The sequence below is a fragment of the Malus domestica genome, chromosome 10 (genome assembly GCF_042453785.1).
Source record: "Malus domestica chromosome 10, GDT2T_hap1".
Lineage (NCBI taxonomy): Eukaryota > Viridiplantae > Streptophyta > Magnoliopsida > Rosales > Rosaceae > Malus > Malus domestica.
The window spans coordinates 42,244,076-42,269,426 of NC_091670.1; the positions used below are offsets into that span (position 1 = coordinate 42,244,076).

A 25,351-nucleotide genomic window follows, 5' to 3' on the forward strand; every position below is an offset into this window, starting at 1 on the left:
ATTACTTTATGTCTATGCCTTTGTTCATATTAGTAGCAGAGAGAATTACTTCTTCCCCAAGTAACAAGAGTTGTACAAGAAAATAATCTCCTCGATACAAAAGGATTCCTACATAATTGCTACTTAAGATTTACATGTACAATCAAACACATGTTATATTTGCGAGGTTTTTTTATCGCATGTATTATAATTACTTGGGCAATTTCTAAAGCTGCACATTCAAGTAATTGGCACATTGGACATTTCTGGTATGCCCCTCCTCCTTCCAAGTTCTTCCTCGTCTTCACCTTTTTTTTTCTTCTTCATTATTTGCTTGCTTTATGAGACAAATTAGAAACATTAAAGAAAGGCGATCATCATGTCACATGATACAGGCAGAAGAACATTGTTCGTGGACATTAGTCCTTTGTTACTACTCCCCCTCCTGTTTTAAGCATTCTGGGCGATGGCACTGATAAAGTTTGTTGTTTAGGTAGTTTTCTTAGGTTAGGAATCAGGATGGCAGAGAATGTTGGGAAGAACTTAGAGTACACAAGTAAACAAATTACTTGTATTACACACACAAAATATTACAACACTCAAAACACACTTTAGAAGCAATGACACTCACTCACTTTCTAGAGACAAACTCTAGATCACTCACACTCCTCACAAGGCTACTCTTACTTCTCACTCTCACTTGGTTGGTTGGTTGCTTGCTTGCTTGATTGATACAAATGGTGTGGATGCCTTCTCCTTTTATAGGCATGGATGGAAACTTGGAGAAACATGTAATCATCCTGCTAGAGATATCTAGATAATTCTACTAACTACTAATCTTGCATGTTGGTAGAAACCTCACCATTTTTCTAGACTTTTCCACCAACTTGAACTTTGCTAGAATTCTCTAGCATGTGTATGGATCTTTCTTTGTCCATGGGCTGAATCCATCTTGGGCCAAGGCAAGATTACACTTCAACACAAACACCAATTGGGCTGGTGTTGATCTTCAACAGAGAATGGAGGGAATTTGGAGATGGTTTTTGACGGCTTCAAGGCTGTACTGAATGCAGCAGCCATAATTTCAGAAGGCATCAACTATACAAAGCTTCTTACAGTCAGCTTAATTCATCTAAGAAACCTTAATTTTGGTTAACAACATATTAGAAACACACAAATACATTTGACGCCGAGTAACATTACTAGAATATATCTGCCAGCCGGCTTACATCAAATTCCCAGATGTTGTTTACTGTCAGCTAAAATTCTATACTTTTATCAGTAATCCCACCTCATTCTAGATGATATATTAATACCGTCACAGTAATTTTGAAAGTTGAATCGATAAATTCTCAGATTCATACTATGATAGGTTAATCCACATTCGATGAGATACTGAATCATCTATATAACAACGACATCCACGCGCATTCATTTAATCTAGAAACAATAATTCTTAGCAGGAGTTTTAATCGGCACTGTATTATTACTTTCAAACAATTTCCACCCTCAATGCATAATTCCCTCATCACCTACAGCTACTTAACTAAAACATTATTTGATTAAGTAGCACATAGTGTATAACTAGAAATTGATGTCCGCGCGTTGCTGCGGGATTAAAGGAACTATAAGGCATAGTTCTATCTTTACCTTTCCAAAAGCATTTAAATTGAATTTCTATCAACAATTAGAAACAACACAATTGTAAACATAAAGTTAGGTGATCCAATGGTTAAAAACTATGTAAACCGCCTAGTAGACATCAAAAAATAAGCACACGAAAATTAAGGACTTGCTTCAGCTCGGAGTTCACAGGATTAACTTAAGTAAATCTCCCCCTAAGATCCTTAGATGTTATTTATGCTATGTATACAGGTACCTGCTTATGAGAAAGAATTTAGTCATTATGTATGTGTTCTATGGATATTTTATAAACTAATACAAATTTTGAAGCAGCAGCAGAGTTTGTTTGCAATTACCACATAGATAACAGAAGGCAGGCAGGAAAAGAAGAAGAAGAAGAAGAAAAAAAATAGAAAACAATAAAAGAAAAACAACCATTTCAAGGAGAAAGAAATAGAAAACAACAAAACAAAAACAACCAAGGAAATGTTACTTTTCAATTCTTAATAATGTCATCCCATCGTTTAGTACAAAGATCAACTGAATTTCCCTGTTGAAAATTTCCAGAAAATTTGCTATAAAATGTTACCACACATTAGACTTCTTAATTGCATTCATCATATGTATATGGAGATGAGAAAGAGAAAAAACCTTTGCAGATGCTATACCGAGCCGCCCTACAATATTGAAGATTTCAGATAGCCACATTGTCTGTTTCAAGATACCAACACGAAAAAATGAAAATTATCTTAAACAACGCAATGCATACTCAGAAATATGCAAAGCCATACGACACAGAAAATAGAGTGAATGAACAGAAGTGAAACACTAATACAAACTAATAATGTCTAAATTACTTATACAAACTCTCTATAATATAGATATCCAGTCCAGTTTGTTAGATAGTTTGGTCCCAAGGTATTGCACTATCTTTCATATGACTAATGAAAAATAAGCAAAATTGAAAAGGTATGATAAGCAGAAAACAGAAGGCTGGATGGGAACGGGTACTCCTTTTACTGTTTATTCTGTTGAAGGATTAATTACATTTACCATTTCACACATCACTCAATGTATCCATATAAAATCACTTCTTGGAATAGAAGCACCGCATCGTAACTTATCAACCTCATGATAACTACTATGTTCAGTTAAAGAAATTTCCTAGACTGTATCTTAAACTACGTCTTAACTTTGTCAGCCATACCAATCTAGTAAAAAATACATGTTTCATTCAATCCTTATTAATTCTAACTCCAAGTAACAGAACATATAAATGAATTAAAAAACAGTGAAATCCAAGTTTGCAAACTAAGTTTTATGCAATAATATAAAATGTGCTTTAGCACCACTCCTAATCCTAACACCAATTGACAATCCAACCATGAATTTGCAAAACTTTCCCAAATCCCAATCTTGAGCATGCATTAAATTCTATCTAAAACTTGAATTCATTTTTACATAACGAAAAGTAGAAACATTGGGAAGGCCTAATTTCCTAAACTGGCGCTTTCTGACTCTTCAGCAAAAAAAAAAAAAAAAAGACAAAAAAAAAAAAAAATTAAAAGGGAAGAAGCCTCTGACTTGCCTCCCCAAAATCTTCCTAACAATAGAGAAATAACATCCACTTCAACAAAACGTGCAATGTCATCCCACAATATGATTCTAACATCCTCTTTCGGGGATCACCATATATGAAATAAATAAAATACTTTAATAAGAGGTGTAACAATTTGAAAATTTATAAGTGCTTTATTAACATTTGTACCTGATATTTTCAATATAAATTTCACATTTGTCTCAATTGTTTCATTGGCCACCATTTTTCCTTCCAAAGGTTGGTGCTGCAATAATGTGTCCCAAAACATATTGCAATCTGACAATTAGCATTGTGAGAATATTAAAACTCATAGAAACTTTTGATAAATACATATTGTATATCGGTGCATATTTTTCACGGATATCTAGATTATTACCTGTGAGAAAGTCGTTCTTAACTATGCGAGATCACAGTTGGGAATAACTGAGAAAACAAAAATGATATCATGGAATGTGTGGATGAACATCTGACAAATACTTAGAACAGTTTTTCCTGCATGTTTATTAATGAAAAATTAGATTAAGTCAGCAAAAATCCCCACCATTGTTGTTACTATGACCGCCACTATCCCTGCTACTGCTGTCGTTGCCACCTCCCATACTATGTCCTTTTTTAACCATGACTTAAACTAAGCAGAAAATATTTAAGAGTTCAATATTGCCACTTTGCCGGCATTAGGATCCTCTTTTCCCATTATACAAAATCAGAAAACCAATAAAACATTTTCCCACTAAGAGTAAAAACATGGTAATCTTATTTTGAGGTACCTTATGAGCTCTGTTAATCATTATTTGTTGGCATTTATGTCATGGTACTTCGCAATTTTTGCTTTAACAGAAGGAACATCTATTCCTTCAATCAAGTCAAATGCTACAAAATGATTTTTCTCTTTGTCAGAATAACTTTTCTCAAAGAAATAACCGTATAAGCAACATTTAAGCTGAAAACTTACTCATGTCCTCCACCTCCTCCAAGTAATCGTTGTATTCTCTCAAGGAAGAAAATCCCTCTTCTCATTTACTGAATCTACACAGTAAATCATCTCTGTCGAAGATGCATAATAGAACTGTTATGCATGTATTGGGTAATAGCACATATTACAGTGCTTTTAAAGTAGATTTTAAGAAATGAGCACTAACAATCAGAGCTGACAGGAGAGTATATAACAACATTGGAAAACATATGAACATGCCCACCTATTTGACATTGCAGTTGAATAATCTCACGTAAATTTGCATCAAAAGAACCCATAAATTTGACTAAGAATTCTCCAAACCCCACAATTTAAATGAAAAAACCCCACAAAGTCAAACCAAAAATTCTATAAAATCATGAAAATTTTTATAAAATCCCATTACATTAATCACAAGTTCGATAAATCCTGATTCAAGCAGTAACTTAGCTGACCAAGTTTGAAAAACAAAATCTGATATCCCTGCAAGAAATGACTGGAAAATCAAGTGTGCAAGCAACTTTATTCTCCAAAAAACCCTTGCCAAAAATAGCAAAGAAAATAAGAAAAATTAAATAAAAATTAAGAAAAAGGGGAATTTAACAAAATCATAAAACACATCATCCTCGTATCTAGAGTGATACACTTTGTTATTTCAACAGCTTTGAGATGTAGCTTATATTCAAGACATAGTTTGGCGATGAAAATGATATTACAATGGATCTGTTTAAAAATATTTATTTTATTAGTTTGATTGTTGGATTTGAAAAGCAACACCCGGACCATAGATCGAATTCAAAAGATTGCTGAAAAAAGGATTGTAATCTAGATTAGATTCGTTGATAACCACCGATCTAAAAATCGAATAACGTGTAGTTAATCCAGATTACTGTTGGACATACGGCCTCCCTTGACACGCAAAGCTAACTGTCGGGCATCACATCCAAAGTCCCGTGGCCTTTTTTATAAAAAAAAGGCGCCCCCCCCCCCCCCCCCCCCCCCCCCAACATTTGGGCTAGCAAATAAAAACCCAAATTTGGGTGAAACCCAAATTTTTTTGGTTTAGATTTTGTTGTTGGGCGACAATTTGTGGGTTTGGTCTCCTTGTTTGAGTTGGTGTTTGCTGGGAGGGTGGTGGGGTTGTGGTTTGTTTTGGGTTTTCTATACAAAGCTAAACACCGGTCATAGCAGGTGGGGGATGTATTCAAGCCTTCAAAGCAAAAGGCTGAAATCGAACTCGTCGAACCTTGACTCCTTGCGAAGGTCGTAGGTTGTATACAACTGAGGACAAATCTTCCCAGTCCAATATTGCTCGTCCTTATATAGGCTTTGTCATGAAATGATGTGAGGGAGATAGTTCGATATATGTGAGGGGGAGAACACGGGGAAGTGGAGTTTCACGGGAGGGAAATAAACAATGGGGTTTGGCAGAGATCGTGTGGGTTCTCGGGAAGGAGGGAAAGAGTTGCAGAGAAATGTCACGGGTGGGGGAAAAAGAAGGTGGTCTCCGGAACAATATCCACACAGTGGCAATTTTGTAAATTGGTACACAATTTTTAAAGTGGGTTGTTACACCAAACCCGATCTAGTAATCCAGCCCAAAGTTTGGGCCATGTATCAGGCCCAACCAGCCTTAACCGGATCCAGCCCAGCCCAGTAACCGGCCCAAATCATTAACCTTAACCCAAGCCCAGACCAGGATCCCATCCATGTTCCATTGTCAGCGAGTGGGTGCGCGTCATAGACGGCGTGTGGAGCACACGCACCTCCGCTGGAGGCAGCTCTGACGTCGTCCACGGCGGCGCCGTCAAATTTTCCGGCCAATTTCATGCATTGAAGCCCGAGGATAAAGGAAAAGTTGCCATTTCAATTTCAATTCATTTAAGACTGTATCAAATTTTGATTTGTACTATTTTTCTACACCCTAAATTCGTCTACAGCAATCAGAAAAAAGGCATTTTTACCCAAAAAAAAAAAAAAAAAAAAAGGCATTCCATCACAGATCACCTAATTCCTTTACCTATACGGTGCTCGGTGCATCAGTCATCACCAATTTGGCTGCGATCTTCTGAATATGAGAGCCGCGACAGTGCTTTGAAAACAAGATCTTCGAGAAGCCTATCCAAGATTTGCGTGCCTTTATTGAGAATCACCGTCCCCTTTTCTGAAATCCAGTTTGCGACAGGAGCGGGAGCGGGAGCGGAAGCGACGGCGACGGTGGAGGAAGGGCTTCCCTGCTGCTGCTCATCACTTGGCTCAATAGCGCTGATAATAGCTGTCAATATTTCAAGATCATCCTCAGAAGTTATATCTTCGTTGACCTCAACCTCCAGACTTCCTCTTCTTTCGCTCACTTCTTCGGATATCAGGCTCGTAAGGACAGAGAGAAGGCCTCCTACAAATGCGACTTGGGTGGTGAAGCCCGAGCCAGTGATGGAGGTCTTCTTGGGGCGGGAAAAGGCACATGATGACTTTGTACAAACCAAGGAGGCGGTGGGGCTGGGGTGGAGGTGAAGTGCACATTCAAACGAAAAATCAAAGTTCGTCGCCCTTACCGAAGGGTTCCGCTGTGCAGGCGAGATAGGCCCAATGCTCAAGAAAAGGAATTGCTTATGATGAGGTTATGGCAGTACATGAGCAGTGTTGACATTGACACATTGTAAATGAGGTCCATGCATGTTTGGGAAGATGCAGAGTGACAGTCGTGTTCAAGGTCAATCGTGGTATGAACCTACAGGAAATAAGTGCGGCTGAAGTAGACGTATGGATGAAGGTATGGAATACCGGACTCGCAATTAGTCCATAAACAACAATAAAAAAACTCAACAAGTGTCGTGATAAGTTCAAAAGAAAATTCATGTATAAAAAGCAAGCAAAAACCACATATATTTAACTAAAATATATTGAAGAAATAGTAGATCAATTGATGCGGATCCAAATAACCAGTTAAAAGTAATACTTACCCAAATCACCAAAACTCCCCATTCCAAAAAGATAACCAATTTGCCTATGATTTTCTCATCGCAAACAGCCGTCCTAACCATCATAGCTAGCTTGGTTGTCGTCAACGGAAGATGAGCTATCATGCTCTAGGATTGCAGTTTGGAAGGGTAATTTGAAGGATGTAATAACAAAAAAAGCAAAGGATGGATGTGAAAGATATAGAGACACTTTTATAGTGAAAATATAAAAAGTAAAAATAAAAAAAATAAAAAAATAAAAGATAACAATCCAACGAATGAGATTAAGATAAGAAAATCAATCCAACGGATGCAAAAAGTTGAAATCTTATGGTTTAGGGTTGGTGGAGCTCCTTAATGTGTTCCGAAGGTGGTGATATTGGAGATGCTCTTATGGTTTAGGGATGGTGTTTAGGGTTTTAGGTTCGAATATTGTGAATGTCGAACTTGATATCAATATATTCTTGAACCAGTCATGGATTCAAGTTCCATTTGACTACTAATGTGGCGCGGTGGGTTTGGTGAGTTCATGTCAAGTAGATGATCCTTTTCATGGTGATTTGATCTTAGGAAGCCAACAAATAAAATTGATTTGAAGGTAATTTTGGAAACACAAAACGTATGAAATATTACGCACAAACATAATTAGGTAATTTTCGTAGTTGAATTATATTATCAAGTTGTAGCGAAGAAAAAAGACTCATAGTTATCAGGTTGTAGTCAAGAAAAATAGACAATAGACTTAAGACAAAGAGAAACACGAGTTATCTTAATTTTTTTTTTTTGCTAATAATTTTTTTTTTAACTTTAGCTTATCTTAATTTTATTTTATGAATATTTTAACATAAATAAATTTAAATTCCGATAATTTAGAAAACCGAACAAATCACACCAACCAAACTTCAATACACACATCAACCAAACTTTAATAAACAAACCAACAATCAAACTTTAATACACGCACCAACCAAACTTAAATATACAAACAACCAACCAAACTTCAATACATACACCAGCCAAACTTCAACATCCACCAGTGAAAACTACCTAAACAATCACCAAACAATAAATTGTCCTTGCTCCCTTTCCTTTGTATAAGGGGAATTTAGCAAAATCATAAAACACATCATCCTTGTATCTAGAGTGATACACTTTGTTATTTCAACGGCTTTGAGATGTAGTTTATATTCGAGACATAGTTTGGCGATGAAAATGTTATTACCATGGACCTGTTTAAAAAAGTGTATTTTATTAGTTTGACCGTTGGATTTGAAAAGCAATACTTGGACCATTAGATCAAATTCAAAAGATTGTCGAAAAAAGAATTGTAATCTGGATTCGTTGATAACCATCGAATCAGAAATCAAATGGCGCATAGTTAATCCAGATTACTATTGGACATACGCCAAGGATTCCTCTTTGGATAATAGGTACAGTAGCCGGTATTCTTGTGATCGGTTTAATCGGTATTTTCTTTTATGGTTCATATTCCGAATTAGGTTCATCCATGTAATAATCGGAATTTGATTAATTTATTTATTCCTTTTTTACATGCAGAACAAGAAAACTTACATTTAGAAAATAATCAACACAAAGTGACTTTACCCATAATTGGCGAATTCGTAGGTTCAATTCCTACTAGATGCACGCCAATGAGACCCTCCAATATGTCTATTGGAATTGGCTATGTATCAATGGAATGTCCGCCATCACATCCAAAGTCCCGTGCCCTTTTTTTCAAAAAAGGGCGGGCCTCCCAACATTACAAAGCTGACATCGGTCATAGCAGGTGGGGATGTATTCAAGCTTTCAAAGCAAAAGGCTGAAATCGAACTCGTCGAACCTTAACTCCTTACGAAGGTCGTAGGTCGTATACGACTGAGGACAAATCTTCCCAGTCCAATATTGCTCGTCCTCATATAGGCTTTGTCATGAAATGAGGTGAGGGAGATAGTTCGATATATGTGAGGGGGAGAACACGGGGAAGTGGAGTTTCACGGGAGGGAAATAAACAATGGGGTTTGGCAGAGATCGTGTGGGTTCTCGGGAAGGAGGGAAAGAGTTGCAGAGAAATGTCACGGGTGGGGGAAAAAGAAGGTGGTCTCCGGAACAATATCCACACAGTGGCAATTTTGTAAATTGGTACACAAATTTTAAAGTGGGTTGTTACACCAAACCCGATCTAGTAATCCAGCCCAAAGTTTAGGCCATGTATCAGGCCCAACCAGCCTTAACCGGATCCAGCCCAGCCCAGTAACCGGCCCAAATCATTAACCTTAACCCAAGCCCAGACCCGAATCCCATCCCTGTTCCATTGTCCGCGAGTGGGTCGGCGAGTGGGTGCGCGTCATAGACGGCGTGTGGAGCACACGCACCTTCGTCGGAGGCAGCTCTGTCGCCGTCCACAGCGGCGCTATCAAATTTTCCGGCCAATTTCAAGCATTGAAGCCCGAGGATAAAGGAAAAGTTGCCATTCCAATTTCAATTCATTTAAGACTGTATCAAATTTTGATTTGTACAATTTTTCTACACCCTAAAATCGTCTACAACAATCAGAAAAGAGGCATTTTTACCCAAAAAAAAAATCAGAAAAAAGGCGTTCCATCACAGATTACCTAATTCCTTTACCCGTACGGTGCTCGGTGTATCAGTCATCACCAATTTGGCTGCGATCTTCTGAATATGAGAGCCACGACAGTGCTTTGAAAACAAGATCTTCGAGAAGCCTTTCCAAGATTCGCGTGCCTTTATTGAGAATCACCGTCCCCTTTTCTGAAATCCAGTTTACGACAGAAGCAGGAGCGGAAGCGGCAGCGGCAGCGGCGAAGGCGGCGACAGCGGAGGAAGGGCTTCCCTGCTGCTGCTCCTCACTTGGCTCAAGAGCGCTGATAATAGCTGTCAATATTTCAAGACACTCCTCAGAAGTTATATCTCCGTTGACCTCAACCTCCAGACTTCCTCTTCTTTCGCTCACTTCTTCGGATATCAGGCTTGTAAGGACAGAGAGAAAGGCTTTTTCCACTGAAACCATGCCCGATACGTCAGATGGCAATCTTCCTATATCCTTCTCTGCCATCAAAATGCGGCGGCAATGTTGGATGGACCGGATCAAATTTAGAATGCGCCGTGGTTGGAACGAGGATTCCATGTGTGCGAAAGCGTTTGGATTTGCCATTTCTTGATATCGGAAGGGGACGACACGTATGTGATACTCTTGGAAATGCACTGCACTGTAGATATATCTTTATATACTAAAACCCAATTCGGTGGTACTGTGGATGACCAGTGCTTGGACATTTTTGCCCCTCGATTTTTCCTCTGTTTTGCCTGATGTTGCCTTCTTTGTATAGTCGAGTGAGTCTTCTGCTGACGGAAATGCCCTGGCTTTTCTCTTTTCTTACGGTCTTACCATTTGTCTCACCCCTTGGCCATTTTTCTGGTTGACGGATTTGCCCGGTTTATGATTGGATTTGGTGGTTCCTGCAGGAAGAATTGAGGAATTGACTGTGCCACGTGTTGGTCATCGTGTTGTGTTCTTTTTGGGGTTTATTTTGCTTCGTTTCCTTTCTTATTCCCGTTCCGTCTTCTCTGTCGCTTTCGGTTTGTTTTTCCTTTTGTTCTTCCACTGTCTGCTTCCCTTTCGCTCGCTTTTGTGTTTTGGTCATCTCAGCCCCGCTTTTCTCGCTTCACAGCTGCTTCCTTCTCTGGACAACTCTGTGGTACGTGATTTTTCTTTTTCCATTTTTATCTTCCTTTGTAGATTTTTGTGTAAGTTTGTGAAATGGGTTTTCTTCTGTTGTGTTTTGAGAGATTGGGTGATGGGTTTTTTTTGGATTTTAGTGTTTCAAACTCTGATAGGAGTTGCTGCCTGTGGGGAGAGAAGTTTGGATTTCAGTCGGTTTTCTTCTGTTGTGTTTAGAGAGATTGGGTGATGGGTTCTTATGGATTTTAGTGCTTTAACAAGGAATACTCAAAAGGAATATTTAGTATGTCTTACTATCCGTCCCAAATTTTATTAATTTATAAATTTTAAAAGTATGAATTTACGAAAATGCCCTAGAAGTGAAGGTTTTGACTTTCGTTGACCAACGTATAGTAAGACATACTAAATATTCCTTTTGAGTATTCCTAATGTACTCGACGATACGGAAGCGTAGGGACAAGCAGAAATGAATTTGAAGTTATGGTCAAGTTTTATGGAGTTACGAATTCGTACTCTTTGAACAAATAAAAAGCAGCTTTTGGCCACGTTATTGCAAACATAAGAGTATTCCATAGTCCAAGAGAAACAATCCCCTTAAGATACTTCAATTTTTTTAGACTTACTTTTAGCTACGCTCGTTGAAACTTGATTTCAAAATACAAAATATAAAACTGGAAAGGTATCCGTTTAACACATCATTGTCCTGTAATCGCAGATTAAAAAGACAATTAAAATATATAGAAGAGCAACAAAAGTGATATCCATTGAAATTGCAGTTCCCCGGTTGACTGAATGAAAATAGAGCATCAAAGTGAGATTCTATTTTCTAATTCAATTTGGTGCCTAAGGAAGAATTTCAACATTCAGTCAATTAAATGTGTTCAATGCCATTTCTCTTTCCTAATTGACCATCACCACTGAATCCCCTTTCTTTCTCTCCCTTGAATCGTACTTCTTATCACCAAATCCCTATCTCTCTCTCTCTTCCTCCCTCCATGTCTCTCTTCTCTCTCTGCTTGCTCGCTCTCTTTCTCCCGACGGCATGGTCTCATTGAGTCTCACTGCAACTCAGAAAGGAAATGAAACCCACCCAAGCCGCTTGAAACCCTACAGACTAAAATGACCATCGCACCCATGCCTTTTCACAATTATCAGCATGCAGCATGAAGATCAGCGGCTGAAAGAGTAAATGGCAGCCTCGTAAATAAAGTGAGATTCAAATTCAATCAGCCCGGTGGCAAACTCGTAAATAAAATAAAATTGAGGCAATATTGCACAGTGCCTTTTTCCCTTACTTTTGACTAAAGTAATGGGTAACGCCAAAATGTTGGCGGATCAATTAACCTCCGTTGACTTGGTGACCTACATTCTCCAAGGTGCCTGGATATCCAGTAATGCTATTCATACCATGTTTTCTAATCATCTTTTAAATTATCTTCTAAATTATCTTCTAAATTATCTTGTTTTGCTCCTCGTTCTGTTTTAATTATCTTGTTTGTTAATTTGGCTGGTTAGAAAATTATCGTGTTTGGATCCTTCTGTTTTAGTTATCTTGTTTGTTAATTTGGCTGCTAAGAAAATTATCCTGTTTGGTTCCTTGTTCTGTTTTCATTATCTTGTTTGTTTGGCTGCTAAAAAAATTGTCCTGTTCGGCTGGCAAGAAACAGATATATGTGGATTGGATGTTGAGTGGATGACTGATCGAATGAATATTCACTGCCTATCAATTGCTAATTTTTCATTTTTATCAAGGAACGACAATGAACTAGTTTTTATACACGTCCAAGTACTAAATTGCAATAATTCTTAAATTATACGAGTTATTGCTACACAAGCGATATTAAAAGAAAAAAATCCAAATGCTCGTAACCACTTTCGTTGCAAGTTCTTTATTGGGATTTTATTTATTTAATGTGGATTGATGTATGCTCGATTACAGATTGTTGTGTAATTCGATTTAGAATGCTCGTATTTTTGGTCAGGGTGAAATTCGAATTGTTTTCACTCTCTAACATGGTTCAGGTGGCAATGGTGTTTCGATTGTCAGTACAAGAGAATTTTGAACCAGCAAGCAATTGCTTTCGAAACCTGAGACTGCGCCACCGCATCGTCCCTGCACTCCACCACCACAATTAGCGCCTTGTCTGCCCTGAGATCATGGCCCTCCACAGAACCACATCCTTATTTGTCATCCCCTCGAAAATATGAACCACATCCTCATTAGCCAATAGATAGTATGAGTCTTTCACGAATACAAGAGTCACATTTTTACTTGTGGTTCAACACATGTGAATGACCAAACAACCTACAAATTAAACAAATTTTTCACAATATATAAGAGAGTCAACAGTTGGGCTTATGACCTTTTTATTTCATAATTTTCTTTTGTTGCTAATCATTCTGCCCTAAAGTTTCAAAGTGCCACATACTTGTTGCCTCAGAAAATGCCTGGGCATTTGTTTTTGCTGCTTCAAAAATTCCCCACGGACTTGTTTTTGCTGCTTCAAAAAATCTGGTTCCACTTGTTTTTGCTGCTTCAAAAACTGCCCACTTGCACATTCTTTTTCTTTCAAGCAAATTGCCATAATTTTTTAACGAGATCAGGCTTTTAGTGTAACTGTACATGATCATCCTCGTCTTCCTCTTCCCACCCCAGTAATTGTCTTTGTAACTTGAGTAGCTCCGCAATAACGCTGTCATTTGGATGCATTTCGTGGATTTATTTCTGAGATCCAAAAAGTAGCAATCAGGAAAGTTGTAGCACGTGAAAAATATGCCATGCTCCCATTCACCAATAGCTGAGATCGAAATTGTCAGAATACTTGGGGTCTTGATTTTGTAATCCATCGTCCACTCTTTCTTTTTCTTCGAATAATCTTTTAACACCCATATATCAACGTACTTTTCGTCTTCATAATCACTCCCATGATCAGAAAAATCCACAATGGCTAAGGATCCTCTCAAGTTAAGCAAATGCATGTCAAATAAAAGATTAACGAAGCCATGTAAATTTGGATGAGGTGTCCAGACGAATTCCTCCTTCTTGAAGTCGAAAGAAATTATACAAGACTCAGCATGGTTACTATGACTTCTTTTTGGGTAAATTAACCAATGCATGTCTCCATATGCAGATACGTTTTTATAACTTAAAACGCGAGGAGGAACGGAGTGTATTTGTCGCCATGATGAGGTTGTTGCACTTGCACTTAACGTATAAACATGGGCCTACAGATCCGCGCGTATACTCCATGTGGAAACACAAACAATCTTGTAGGTGCAAGATATATTGTCAAATCCCATGCCGTACCACGTGAACGTGTATGACCCCGTGTTGAAGGGAGAGGGGTTCCTCAACACCAGTGGGAGCAATGGGAGCTGTAGAACCTCACCCCTAAGAGCATCAAACAAGTAGCATGAACTTGAACTTGTGAATTTGGGTTTAAAGCCAATCAAGTTGCAGAAAACAAAACTAACATCGTACAGAAAGGCCCCGCAGGAAATTTTCCAGTTAGGAAGAGCGTGCTTGAATACGATCGCACTAGCGTCGTCGTGACGAGCGTCAGGAGTGTATTTGAATGGGTGCAACTGCAAGCCTATTTCGGTTTTGAGGTTGGGACCATCAAACTCAGCTAGAAGAATAAGTTGGGGTACCTGGACAGTGGCAGCACAAGAGGCAGCAGAATTAAGCAAACGTGAAGTATGCAGTTGAGCAAAGAACGGGGAATCAATGAAATTTAAGGCGGTCTTGGAAACACACCGGAACTGGCTGAGTGATTCGATTGCCGGCTGCAGCTTCATAAGGATGTCGACGAGGATATCCATAGGCAGGTCCATCAACGTTTTTGGCTTTGTGTTTCTCGTATTGGAACACATCTTTGTCGGCGGCACCACCGGAAACATGGCTTTGCAGCAAGAATATTATTGATTTGATTTGATTTGTTCAAGAGTAGGAATTTGTGGTACCGTACGTGCTTAATATATACCGTGCTAGGGTTGGGCTTTTATATATCGTTAGGGTTAGGGTTAGCCTTCCTTCTCCTTTTGCTAATCGGAATGGGAAACATTGAATTATTACCTGATTTTGTGTATACCTTTCTTTCTTTTGTAGCCTATATTTTAGAGAGGAAGAGAGAGGATGCGGCAAAGAGTGAGAGACAAAAGGCTTGGGGAATTGTGATCGTATAACTACTTTATGTCAATGCCTTTGTTCATATTAGTAGGAGAGAGAATTACTTCTTCCCCAAGTAATAGGAGTTGTACAAGCAAATAATCTCCTAGATACAAAAGGAATCCTACATAATTGCTACTTAAGATTTACATGTACAATCAAACACATGTTATATATGCGAGGTTTTTTTATCACATGTTATAATTGCTCGGGCAATTTCTGAAGCTGCACATTCAAGTACTTGTCACGATGAACATTTCGTATGAAATGATATAATACGAACCCAAGGATCGAAAACTTGCGAGGAAGATTTATATACAGCATGTTGGATTAAAGTTTCCGGCGTATCGAAAACAATGACTGACTGTTTGGACCAAAAATTAGCTGCCATGCGCCCACCTTCTAACCCTAATTACTTGTTAATTTAATATATTATTTTCAATTTTTAAAACTAATTTTAAACATTTAAAAATCTCAAAACCTTCAAGTTCCCCACCGGCCAAACCCCAGAAACAAGTAAACAACTACCCACCCACGCCACCCCTTCAATTGATTCTTTGAGTGTCGAGAGATCGAGAGAAACATGGCGAGGAATGATGGGGTTATGATACGACAGACTTTGCTTCGAATTGGAAATGGCATAGGCAATGGCTCCTATGGCCCCTCCTTCCAAGTTCTTCCTCTTCTTCACAGTTTTCCAAATTGTATCGAAACCCTAAAAGCCCTAACTTCGATCCCAACCACACCGTCTTTGTCCCTGTCGATTCATGCTACTTCCACACCCAAATCACCCCTCTTCCTCGATTCCCTTCATTTTCTGCAACACCGAAGACGGCTGTCCTCAGCCCCCGCCCCGTCCACGTCCCCGCCCCCGTCTCGAGCCCCAGGTAACCCCCCTTCTCTTTCTCTTCCAATTTCTGCCATCTGATGATGGTTTTGTTGTCGCCACTGAGACTGCTGTGTATTTTTATAGCAATTAAATTTCCAAGTCCCGCAGACATCGTCGTCTAGTGGAAAGAGGATGAAGTAGAGAGAGCTATACAAAAAGTTAAAGGTAATTATTTCTCTGATGCATCATCGTCATCTGTATGCCCATAACCTCATACTAGCCTGCCTTATCTGCGTGGATTGCTTCATTTTTTTTCCTTCATTATTTGCTTGCTTTATGAGACAAATTAGAAACATAAAAGAAAGGCGATCATCATGTCACATGGTACAGGCAGAAGAACATTGTTCGTGGACATTAGTCCTTTATTACTACTCCCCCTCCTGTTTTAAGCATTTTGGCCGATGGCACCTCATGCCTATAGCCAAGCCAGGCTCTTCTTATTTAGGCCTAACTTTGCTTTGGCTTCTCCCTGTTGTGCCTTGGCCCGTTCATTAGTACGGAAACGAGATTCAGATTACAACCTCACCAAAATCACACTCACAGTTGAACAGAATAAAATACAAGAAATAAAGACACCGAGAAATTTACGAGGTTCGGCAAAAACCTGCCTACGTCCCCGGAGAGATATTGCTCTTCACTATGAGAATAACAGTACAAGTACACATGAGTTAAATCGACATAACCCAATCCCAAATCCCTTGTACACCCACTCATAGAATTTTCCCAAAAGCCTCACTCTACCCCAAGAGTTCTTTCACTAGAATACTTTTCACTCTAGCTCTCTTGATTTTCTCTCACCCATGCCCATGCTTTCCCATGGGAGAGCCGAATGCTCTCCTCCTTTAGATGCTCTCTGATGCCTTCTCAGGAGAGAGCCGAATGCTCTCTCTCTCTCCCTTCTCCACTTCGGCTCCTTGCAATTAAATGGACAGAAAAGTGAGTTAACTTCTCCTTTTTTTCATAGACACAATGATGATCCATCATGCTCCCTTTTCTCAAAACCCAAAACCACTTTCGGCATGCAAATGGGAAATGAATAAAAAATGCCAAAACAAAAGGAATCCCATGAAACATCATCATTGTCTTCCACTATTAGCCAAAATGAGATATGGACATATTTGGCCACTATTCCGAAAGCATAACACACAAAGTCACTTAATTGTTAACAACTCAAAATATGAGCCAATCACAACAATCTCTACCTTGGCGAATACACCATGCAAAAATCCTTGCACCCATCACCAAAGTCCATTGGCCTTACGTACCAGCATGCACACTGTGAATCCACCTCATTGGTCCTGTTCCGATTCAGTCACTGCCAATGCATGTGCAGCTGCTGCAAGCTAAAAATTACAATTTAGCTTCAGACAGGATCTCGACACATCCTCGTCTCCTCCAGCAGGTTTTCCTCCTCTTCATTGTTTGCAACCTGGAAACTCGTCAGCGCTCCCGTTTCCAGTAACAACCCATCGAGCCAGACAAAATTCCCACATTTCCTCCTACCTCAGGACCATCTCATCACCTGTGAATCTCATAGCTCCACCTGCTGCAAAACCCCTGCAACACTTGAGACTAAACATCACTAGGAGAAGTGTTGCTTCGAGTACCTAGAGGGCATACTCAAAGTCTTCCTCCACAAACTTGCTACAACCCGGCCTTGCACCGTAGCAAGGTGGACCCTTGCCTCCGGAACCGGATCTGAACCTGCTGTCTCTCTCAGATCCTCTTTCCAATTTTCTTCCACGATTCCGACCTTTAATAATTTAAGCAGTCTTGTGCCCACCATCATCCATGGTCTCCTTTGTGTATCATTCCACACCAAAGAAGCTTGCTCCTGCTCCAAACTTACTGTAACTTTCCATGCAGTAAAGTTTCACAAGGTTCTCGTACAAATCTGAAAGTGAGGTTAGAAGAAAGAGGCCTTTGTCTTCTTCCTCAACATCAACTTTCACAGTTGATCTAAGCATCCCTGAACACAGCTTTCATTTCTTCAGGCTTCCATTACTCTCCTTTACCATGAGTAAAATCGCCTCTCCCTTTAAACTGCTCAACTGAAAATTCCATGGTGAACAACAAATCTGGACCTCCAACGAACCAAGCTTCCAACGAGCTCTGATACCAATTGTTGTGCCTTGGCCCGTTCATTAGTGCGGAAACGAGATTCAGATTACAACCTCACCAAAATCACACTCACAGTTGAACAGAATAAAATACAAGAAATAAAGACACCGAGAAATTTACGAGGTTCGGCAAAAACCTGCCTACGTCCCCGGAGAGATATTGCTCTTCACTATGAGAATAACAGTACAAGTACACATGAGTTAAATCGACATAACCCAATCCCAAATCCCTTGTACACCCACTCATAGAATTTTCCCAAAAGCCTCACTCTACCCCAAGAGTTCTTTCACTGGAATATTTTTCACTCTAGCTCTCTTGATTTTCTCTCACCCATGCCCATGCTTTCCCATGGGAGAGCCGAATGCTCTCCCCCTTTAGATGCTCTCTGATGCCTTCTCAGGAGAGAGCCGAATGCTCTCTCTCTCTCCCTTCTCCACTTCGGCTCCTTGCAATTAAATGGACAGAAAAGTGAGTTAACTTCTCCTTTTTTTCATAGACACAATGATGATCCATCATGCTCCCTTTTCTCAAAACCCAAAACCACTTTCGGCATGCAAATGGGAAATGAATAAAAAATGCCAAAACAAAAGGAATCCCATGAAACATCATCATTGTCTTCCACTATTAGCCAAAATGAGATATGGACATATTTGGCCACTATTCCGAAAGCATAACACACAAAGTCACTTAATTGTTAACAGCTCAAAATATGAGCCAATCACAACACTCCCTAGGGTAACAAAAGGAAAAAAAATCCACCAAAACTACTGGTCAGAGAAAACTAGAAATCACCATAGTTAGCAATCGTCATGGTTAACCGCAATACATCATCTGGAAATATGCAGATTCCAGCTGCACACACAGTCCACTCAAGTGGGGTTCGAGTTTAACACGCAGCCAAGGAAACGAATGCCAAACCCATCCCTAAATTTTCTTGCATTCATTTTCAAAGCGTTTTTCTCCTTTTCTTTCCTCACTTATAATATTATGTATGCAGTTTTTAATCGTTATTATTTGTTTTTTCTTAATTTTGATAGATGGACAATTGGCAGCAGTTTTCTACTTTGCTATGCCGACGTCTTATAATTGTAAGTTCTGCGAACAATTTTATATAAGAGCTCATCTGGGAAGGGGAAGGGGAAAAGGAAGAGGAGAACACATCAACAACTTGTCGTACAAGCTAAGACGGACAAAAACGAAAATGAGAAAGTAGTTTCTTTAGGAGGGGGGAAAGTGGGAGATGCGGTATTGTCACAGAGGAGAGGTGCTGCGACATCATCAGAACTTAGTGATCGCCCTAGTGAAGCGGTTGATAGTATTAGCAGTGCACCTTCACTTGATGAAGCAGTGGAGGCTGTTGCATCATCTTACCCTGGGCCGCTTTACAAGGGGTGTCTGCGGTGGTATGCAAAAGGGGTGTTTAAAGCCAACCCTGAGAAGATAGCAATGTTCCTAAAGGTTGCCAGAGATGACAAGGTTGCGAGAGATGATAAGGTTGCTTGGCTACTAAGGGACGTGGCCGAGGATTAAGTTGGGCTTGGATTGGACCGGATCCGATGTACTCTTATAAAAAAAACCGTCATACTATTGTGCTTGTTTAAATTTGGTCTTATGTTGTACTCTAATCAAATAATCTTCGGACTAAGATTGATTAATGCTGGATATTTATCATATGATTATGTTTTGCCCCTTTGTGTTTCATATGTTTAATTAAGTATTCTTACTATCTGTTGGTGCGAAATCCATATTTTCTGTTTTGGAACATCATGATTCAATTATGAGCACAAGAAATCCATATTTTCTGTTTAGGAACATCGTGATTCAGTTACGATTACATCATGCCAACATTTTATATTGAGTTTTTTTTATAGAGACAATAAGACAAAAGACAATGTGTGAGGGGAAGGGATGAGAATAGGAGGGGAGAGAATCATACTCTTATCGTTCACAAGGCACAAGGCAAAAATGTTGGTACATTGTGATGGATACTCTGTAAGTACAAAGTTTTGTCAAGTGGTCCACACGTTGTGTCTAACGAGACTCCCCTGCACGAATCAACTATTGTACAACTGTTTTAGACCACCAAACATAGAGCAACCGTTGTTAAGCTTGATAATTAACGATGGAGCATTTCAAATTGAAGCATCTTTCTGTATACTAGAAAGATGATCCCCAGAATCCACACACTAGTAGAATTAATCCCCCAAATATATAAGAGTTCAACATATCAAATCTACGATCTAGACATTGTCAAACATAATATAAGCGCATATTAATCGGCCATTTCGCTATGGAGCCATTCAAGCTTGGCCCAATCATCTTCCAACTCACAGAATCTCTTCCTCTTCTCATCAGATGTAAATAGGCCTTTGGCAAACCACCACAACTCTGCCTCAGGTAAAGATTCAACTGCCTCCATCACTGTGGGAAATGCTGATGCAGGAAACCTACTAGGAAGTACCTCTGTAAGTTTTGACGGATCAACTTCTTCTTCATTCTTAACTTGCTTAGATCCTTGTCGTCTTCCCCTTTTCTTCATCCCAGATGGACTTCACAAACGTTTAGTGATTTAGAAACATCCAACAATAACAATGGGGTCAATTTACAAACATGTTATGTAATTCATCCATATATCACAAAAAATAGAAACAAAAACTTGACTTGAACTGTTACAAAAGCGCAAAATCTTATATGCAAAGCTTAAAAGAGCAAGAAATAGAATTACTTGTAGACATTTTCAAAAGTCTTTATCACACGCTTGATGGATCTAGTGGAAATCCCTTCGACCTTTTCCCCATTTAGATAGAACTGGAACGTTGGCTGCAGCATATTGAAAAACACATTGGCACCAAGCATAAACCCGTGGTTTCAGATAAAAGGAGGAGGGTATATATAAATATCATTCGGATTCAACAAACTGCATACTTACTCCCCAATTAAATTTTTTTCTAAATTATTCAGTTACAAATTACAATATGGTAAAACCAAATTTAAATCATTCTGAGAAACATGAAATAACATAAATTAAGTAATAAGTAGACATTTGCATTCAAACAAAATACAAGGATTGAGTCATTTACCGACTCAAGACCCAACAAGTGCATTGAGAAAAAGACGTCCTATAAAGAAGTTAGAATAACTGTTAGCGGTCGAGTCTAGTGATTTTGAGGCATAAAAGAAAATACCTAGGAAGATCAAATTTAACACAAGACCATATATACCTGGGGTGGCAGGGGAAAAACATATATTGTTATATGTTTAAACTGTAAGAATAAGCATAGCCTTTATAACATACTTAGCCAAGAACACAAGAATTTAGCAACTAAATCACAACCAACGCATCAAATATGTTCTACATATGCAAATACTGAAGTAATATCTGCAACACATACCTGCCTGCAGACTGCTTACGAAGTCTTTCCCATGTGTGCTGTCAGAAGACAGCAGATGGTGCTGCTGCATGTGTGGCGTGCTGTCTCTTGTATTTTGAATTGTAAAGTTGTATGTTGCAGTGTATATAACAAAGCCTTCCCGTAAGGCCTAGGATATGAAATTGATTTGAAATGCTGCTGTGTTTCTTAGTTTAACACATACATGGATGAAGAAGCCATGGACGAATCCACACACAACCTTCTCCTCTCTGCAAAACTCAATGCTCTCCAAGTTATAGGTAATTGGAACAATAAGAGCGTATTTCTGTGAGAGCAGGGGCTTGTGGTTTTTATACTACAAAATCTGGATTACCCTATAATAATCCTACAAGGAATACAAGATCAAATCCTTGTACAAGTATGAGTTCTATTTTCGAGCCAACAATAGAGTTTCAATCCAAACTAAAGTTGAATTAACTCTTATAAACACATTAAGACATCTTTATACCAATCTGAAATAACAATGATTATTACTAAACTGTGAGAATCACACTCATACTCTAACATAAACTGCTCACATAATTCAGGAAAGAACGGATGTATCCATTTAGAGGCTGCACTGCCCATTGCCAAACAAGTAAGTAAATTCATTACTTGGAAAATAAAAGAAACAAAAATGACCATTCGTATAATGCTGATCAAATGCAACAACAAAAATGAAAGTAAATTCGTGGATCACGACTTAAGACGTACTTTTCTTGCAACAATAAGCCGTGAAGAAGAGAACCGATGGAAGGCGTTCATCTATCTCAATAATAAAAATGATTGAATTAGAAAAAATATAGAATAAAACCACAAATTATTCAACGAGGTTTGGTGCAGAGAGAACCTCAAAAATTAATACCTTTAATATTTTTTAGTGCCATTTCATAACCATATTCGGTATTAAAGAGGACAGTGTTTGGTGGATATGGAGGTGGAGGTACTGTATCTGCTGGCCACCACCAACTGTCAAATGGAGGTAGAGGTAGAGGACCTGGATCCGAATCTTTTTTTCCTTTTTTTTTGGTTCCCTTTTTTTTTTTGGGCAACGATTCCCAATCCGATTCCCAGTCTGAATCGAATAAATTTGGATTTCGTCTGCGGGATCGTCGGCGCTGGAGAGAATGAAGTGTTGTGCTAGGATAGCACCAAAACCGTTGGAACCAACTCAAGCTAACCCACAGGAAATTTATCAAATGAAAATGCAAGAACAAAATATAAAAGAACACCAAAATTTTAACGAGGTTCCTCAACAGTCAGTGTAACTGGAGTACGTCCTCGGAGCAGTAGGAGCTCACCCAATAATCCACTATCAACCAAATGGGAGTTTACAAAGTGTTGGCAATCTCACAACCCAAATAACCCAATACACCAAATATCTCTCACACACCAAAGAAACAAATAGAGGAAGAAATATAATGAATAATTTCTTCTCTATACATATAGCTCAAAGCTATTACAACAACACCTATTTTGGTGGATGATTACTAACCAAATGAAGCAGCAGCTTCTTCTTCCTTTTGGGCTCTCTGCAGAAAAAAAACTCTAACTTCTCTCTGCAGCTCTCTCTTCTCTCTTCAGCTCTCTCAACTGAAAAATGAGCGTTGCATCTCTTCTCTTCTATCCGAAACAAACCTCAATAATTATGGTTAATAAAAAAACCACAAAAGAAAAAAAACATCATCATGATGTCTCCTCATCATGATGTTTCCTCATCATTTTGTCTTTCTTTTTCTTTTGCTTTTTTTTAATAGCCGAAAGTATTGGCCATAATTCAACAATCTCCACCTTGGCCAAATTTCGAAAACACCATGATAAGCCACCAACACAATCAACACAAAAAATCACTCCCAAACACTAGCAAGAGAACAACTCATGCCGAGCCAAATGCTCCAAAACTCCTACTGCTCAACGCCTTCTTTATATAGGCATAATGTGAGCCAAGTTCAAACAATGAACAAACTTGGCTACACCAACAACCTTAGTCAACATATCAGCAGGGTTGTCTTTAGTTGGAATTTTCTGGAGAATGATTTCCCCTTCACCAACAATTTCACGAACAAAGTGATAACGCACATCTATGTGCTTGGTCCTCGCATGATGAACCTGATACTTAGCCAAATAAATGGCACTCTGACTATCACAATGTACCTCCACCTGCTTCTGATCAACCCCCAAATCCCTAATCAGCCCATGTATCCAAATGGCCTCCTTTATAGCTTCAGCAACTGCCATATATTCAGCCTCTGTAGTAGACAAGGCAACAGACGACTGCAAAATGGACCTCCAACAAACTGGTCCTTTAGCCATAGTAAACACATAGCCTGTAGTAGACTTCATTCCATCCAGATCACCTGCATAATCTGAATCAACATAACCAACTGCAAAATGACCAATACCAGAGTCATCCCTCTCAAAGCATAAACCAACATCTCGAGTACCATGGAGATATCTCAATATCCACTTAGCTGCTTGCCAATGCTCTTTACCTGGATTATGCATATATCGACTCAACATGCCAACTGCATGAGCAATATCCGGTCTAGAGCATACCATTGCATACATCAAACTACCAACCAAATTTGCATATGGTATATTTTTCATTTGCAGCTTCTCTTTATCAGTTTTAGGACACTGTAGAGAACTCAATTTAAAATGAGGAGCCAAATGGGTACTAACCGGTTTGGTTGAATCATGAACTCCAAACTTCCGAATCAACTTCTCAAGGTATTGTCTTTGATTCAAACTGACCAAACCCTTCTCTCTATCTCTAGTGATCTCCATGCCAAGGATCTTCTTTGCTTCACCAAGATCCTTCATCTCAAACTCATTCTTCATTTGTTTCTTCAATTTCTCAATCTCCTCAACATTCTTTGAGGCAATCAACATATCATCAACATATATCAATAAATAAATGAAAGACCCATCTTGCAACTTCTTGAAGTACACACAATGATCATATTGACTTCTAGAATAATTTTGGCCTCTCATAAATTTATCAAACCTCAAATACCATTGCCTTGGAAATTGCTTCAAGCCATAAAGCGATTTCTTCAATTTGCAAAACAAATTTTCCTTCCCTTGCACTATATACTCATCCGGTTGACACATATAGATCTCTTCATTCAAATCACCATGTAGGAAAGCCGTCTTCACATCGAGTTGCACAAGCTCAAGATCATATTGTACAACAAGAGCTAACATAATACGAATTGAGGAGTGCTTCACAACTGGAGAAAATATTTCATTGTAGTCAATGCCCTCCTTTTGTGCATACCCTTTAGCAACTAATCTTGCTTTAAATCTCACATTGCTTTTCTCATCAGCATCTTCCTTCTTGGCATACACCCATTTGCAACCAATAGCTTTCTTGCCCTTAGGCAATTTAGCTAACTCCCAAGTCTTGTTCTTCAAGAGAGAATTCATCTCATCACCCATGGCATTGCACCACCTATTCTTCTCCTCACTCTCAATAGCTTCCTCAAAATTGGATGGAATCTCTTCAGTGATAATAGGAAGAGCAAAAGCAACATAATCACTATACCGAGCTGACTTGGTAATTTGTCTCTTTCCTCTATTCTTAGCAATAGACTCTTGAAGTGAAACTTGTTCTTCAACTTGAATAGAATCTTCAAGTTCAACTTCTTCAACATCCTCATGGTCTCCAACTTCTTCACTTGTAGTGGCTTCGACATCAGCGGAAATAGGATTTGAAGTACCAGAGGCAACTTTCTCAAGCTCCACCTGTTGGACATCTTTCACATTCTTCTCAGAGTCTTTGAACATACTTTCTTCATCAAATGTCACATTTCTGCTGATTACAAGTTTTTTCATCTCTGGGCACCACAACCTGTAACCTTTGACACTACTACTAAAACCAAGAAAGATAGCCTTTTTGGCTCTAGGATCAAGTTTATTTTCAGTCACATGAAAATATGCAGGT

At 38.9% G+C, this 25,351-nt stretch overlaps 1 protein-coding gene and 1 long non-coding RNA gene across 3 annotated transcripts; both read right to left on the reverse strand.

Annotated features, from left to right (window-relative positions):
* Positions 1–2,125: 2,125 nt before the first annotated feature.
* On the reverse strand, positions 2,126–4,443 carry LOC139188794 (uncharacterized). Of its 2 annotated transcripts, none has more exons than XR_011572091.1 (3): positions 4,155–4,443; positions 3,371–3,478; positions 2,126–2,313 (listed from the first exon to the last, which is right to left on the reverse strand). It is a non-coding gene; the product is annotated as an uncharacterized lncRNA (long non-coding RNA). The 2 variants fall into 2 exon arrangements; XR_011572092.1 differs by having other exon boundaries at positions 3,579–4,443.
* A 15,641-nt stretch (positions 4,444–20,084) lies between these two features.
* Positions 20,085–22,165, reverse strand: LOC139188882 (uncharacterized). Its single transcript, XM_070806927.1, has 6 exons — positions 22,120–22,165; positions 21,933–21,980; positions 21,217–21,254; positions 21,076–21,114; positions 20,721–20,815; positions 20,085–20,544 (listed from the first exon to the last, which is right to left on the reverse strand). Exons 4-6 carry the CDS (start codon positions 21,097–21,099, stop codon positions 20,268–20,270), a joined length of 396 nt encoding a protein of 131 aa, XP_070663028.1. The 5' UTR covers positions 21,100–21,114; positions 21,217–21,254; positions 21,933–21,980; positions 22,120–22,165; the 3' UTR covers positions 20,085–20,267.
* Between the last annotated feature and the right edge of the window lie 3,186 nt (positions 22,166–25,351).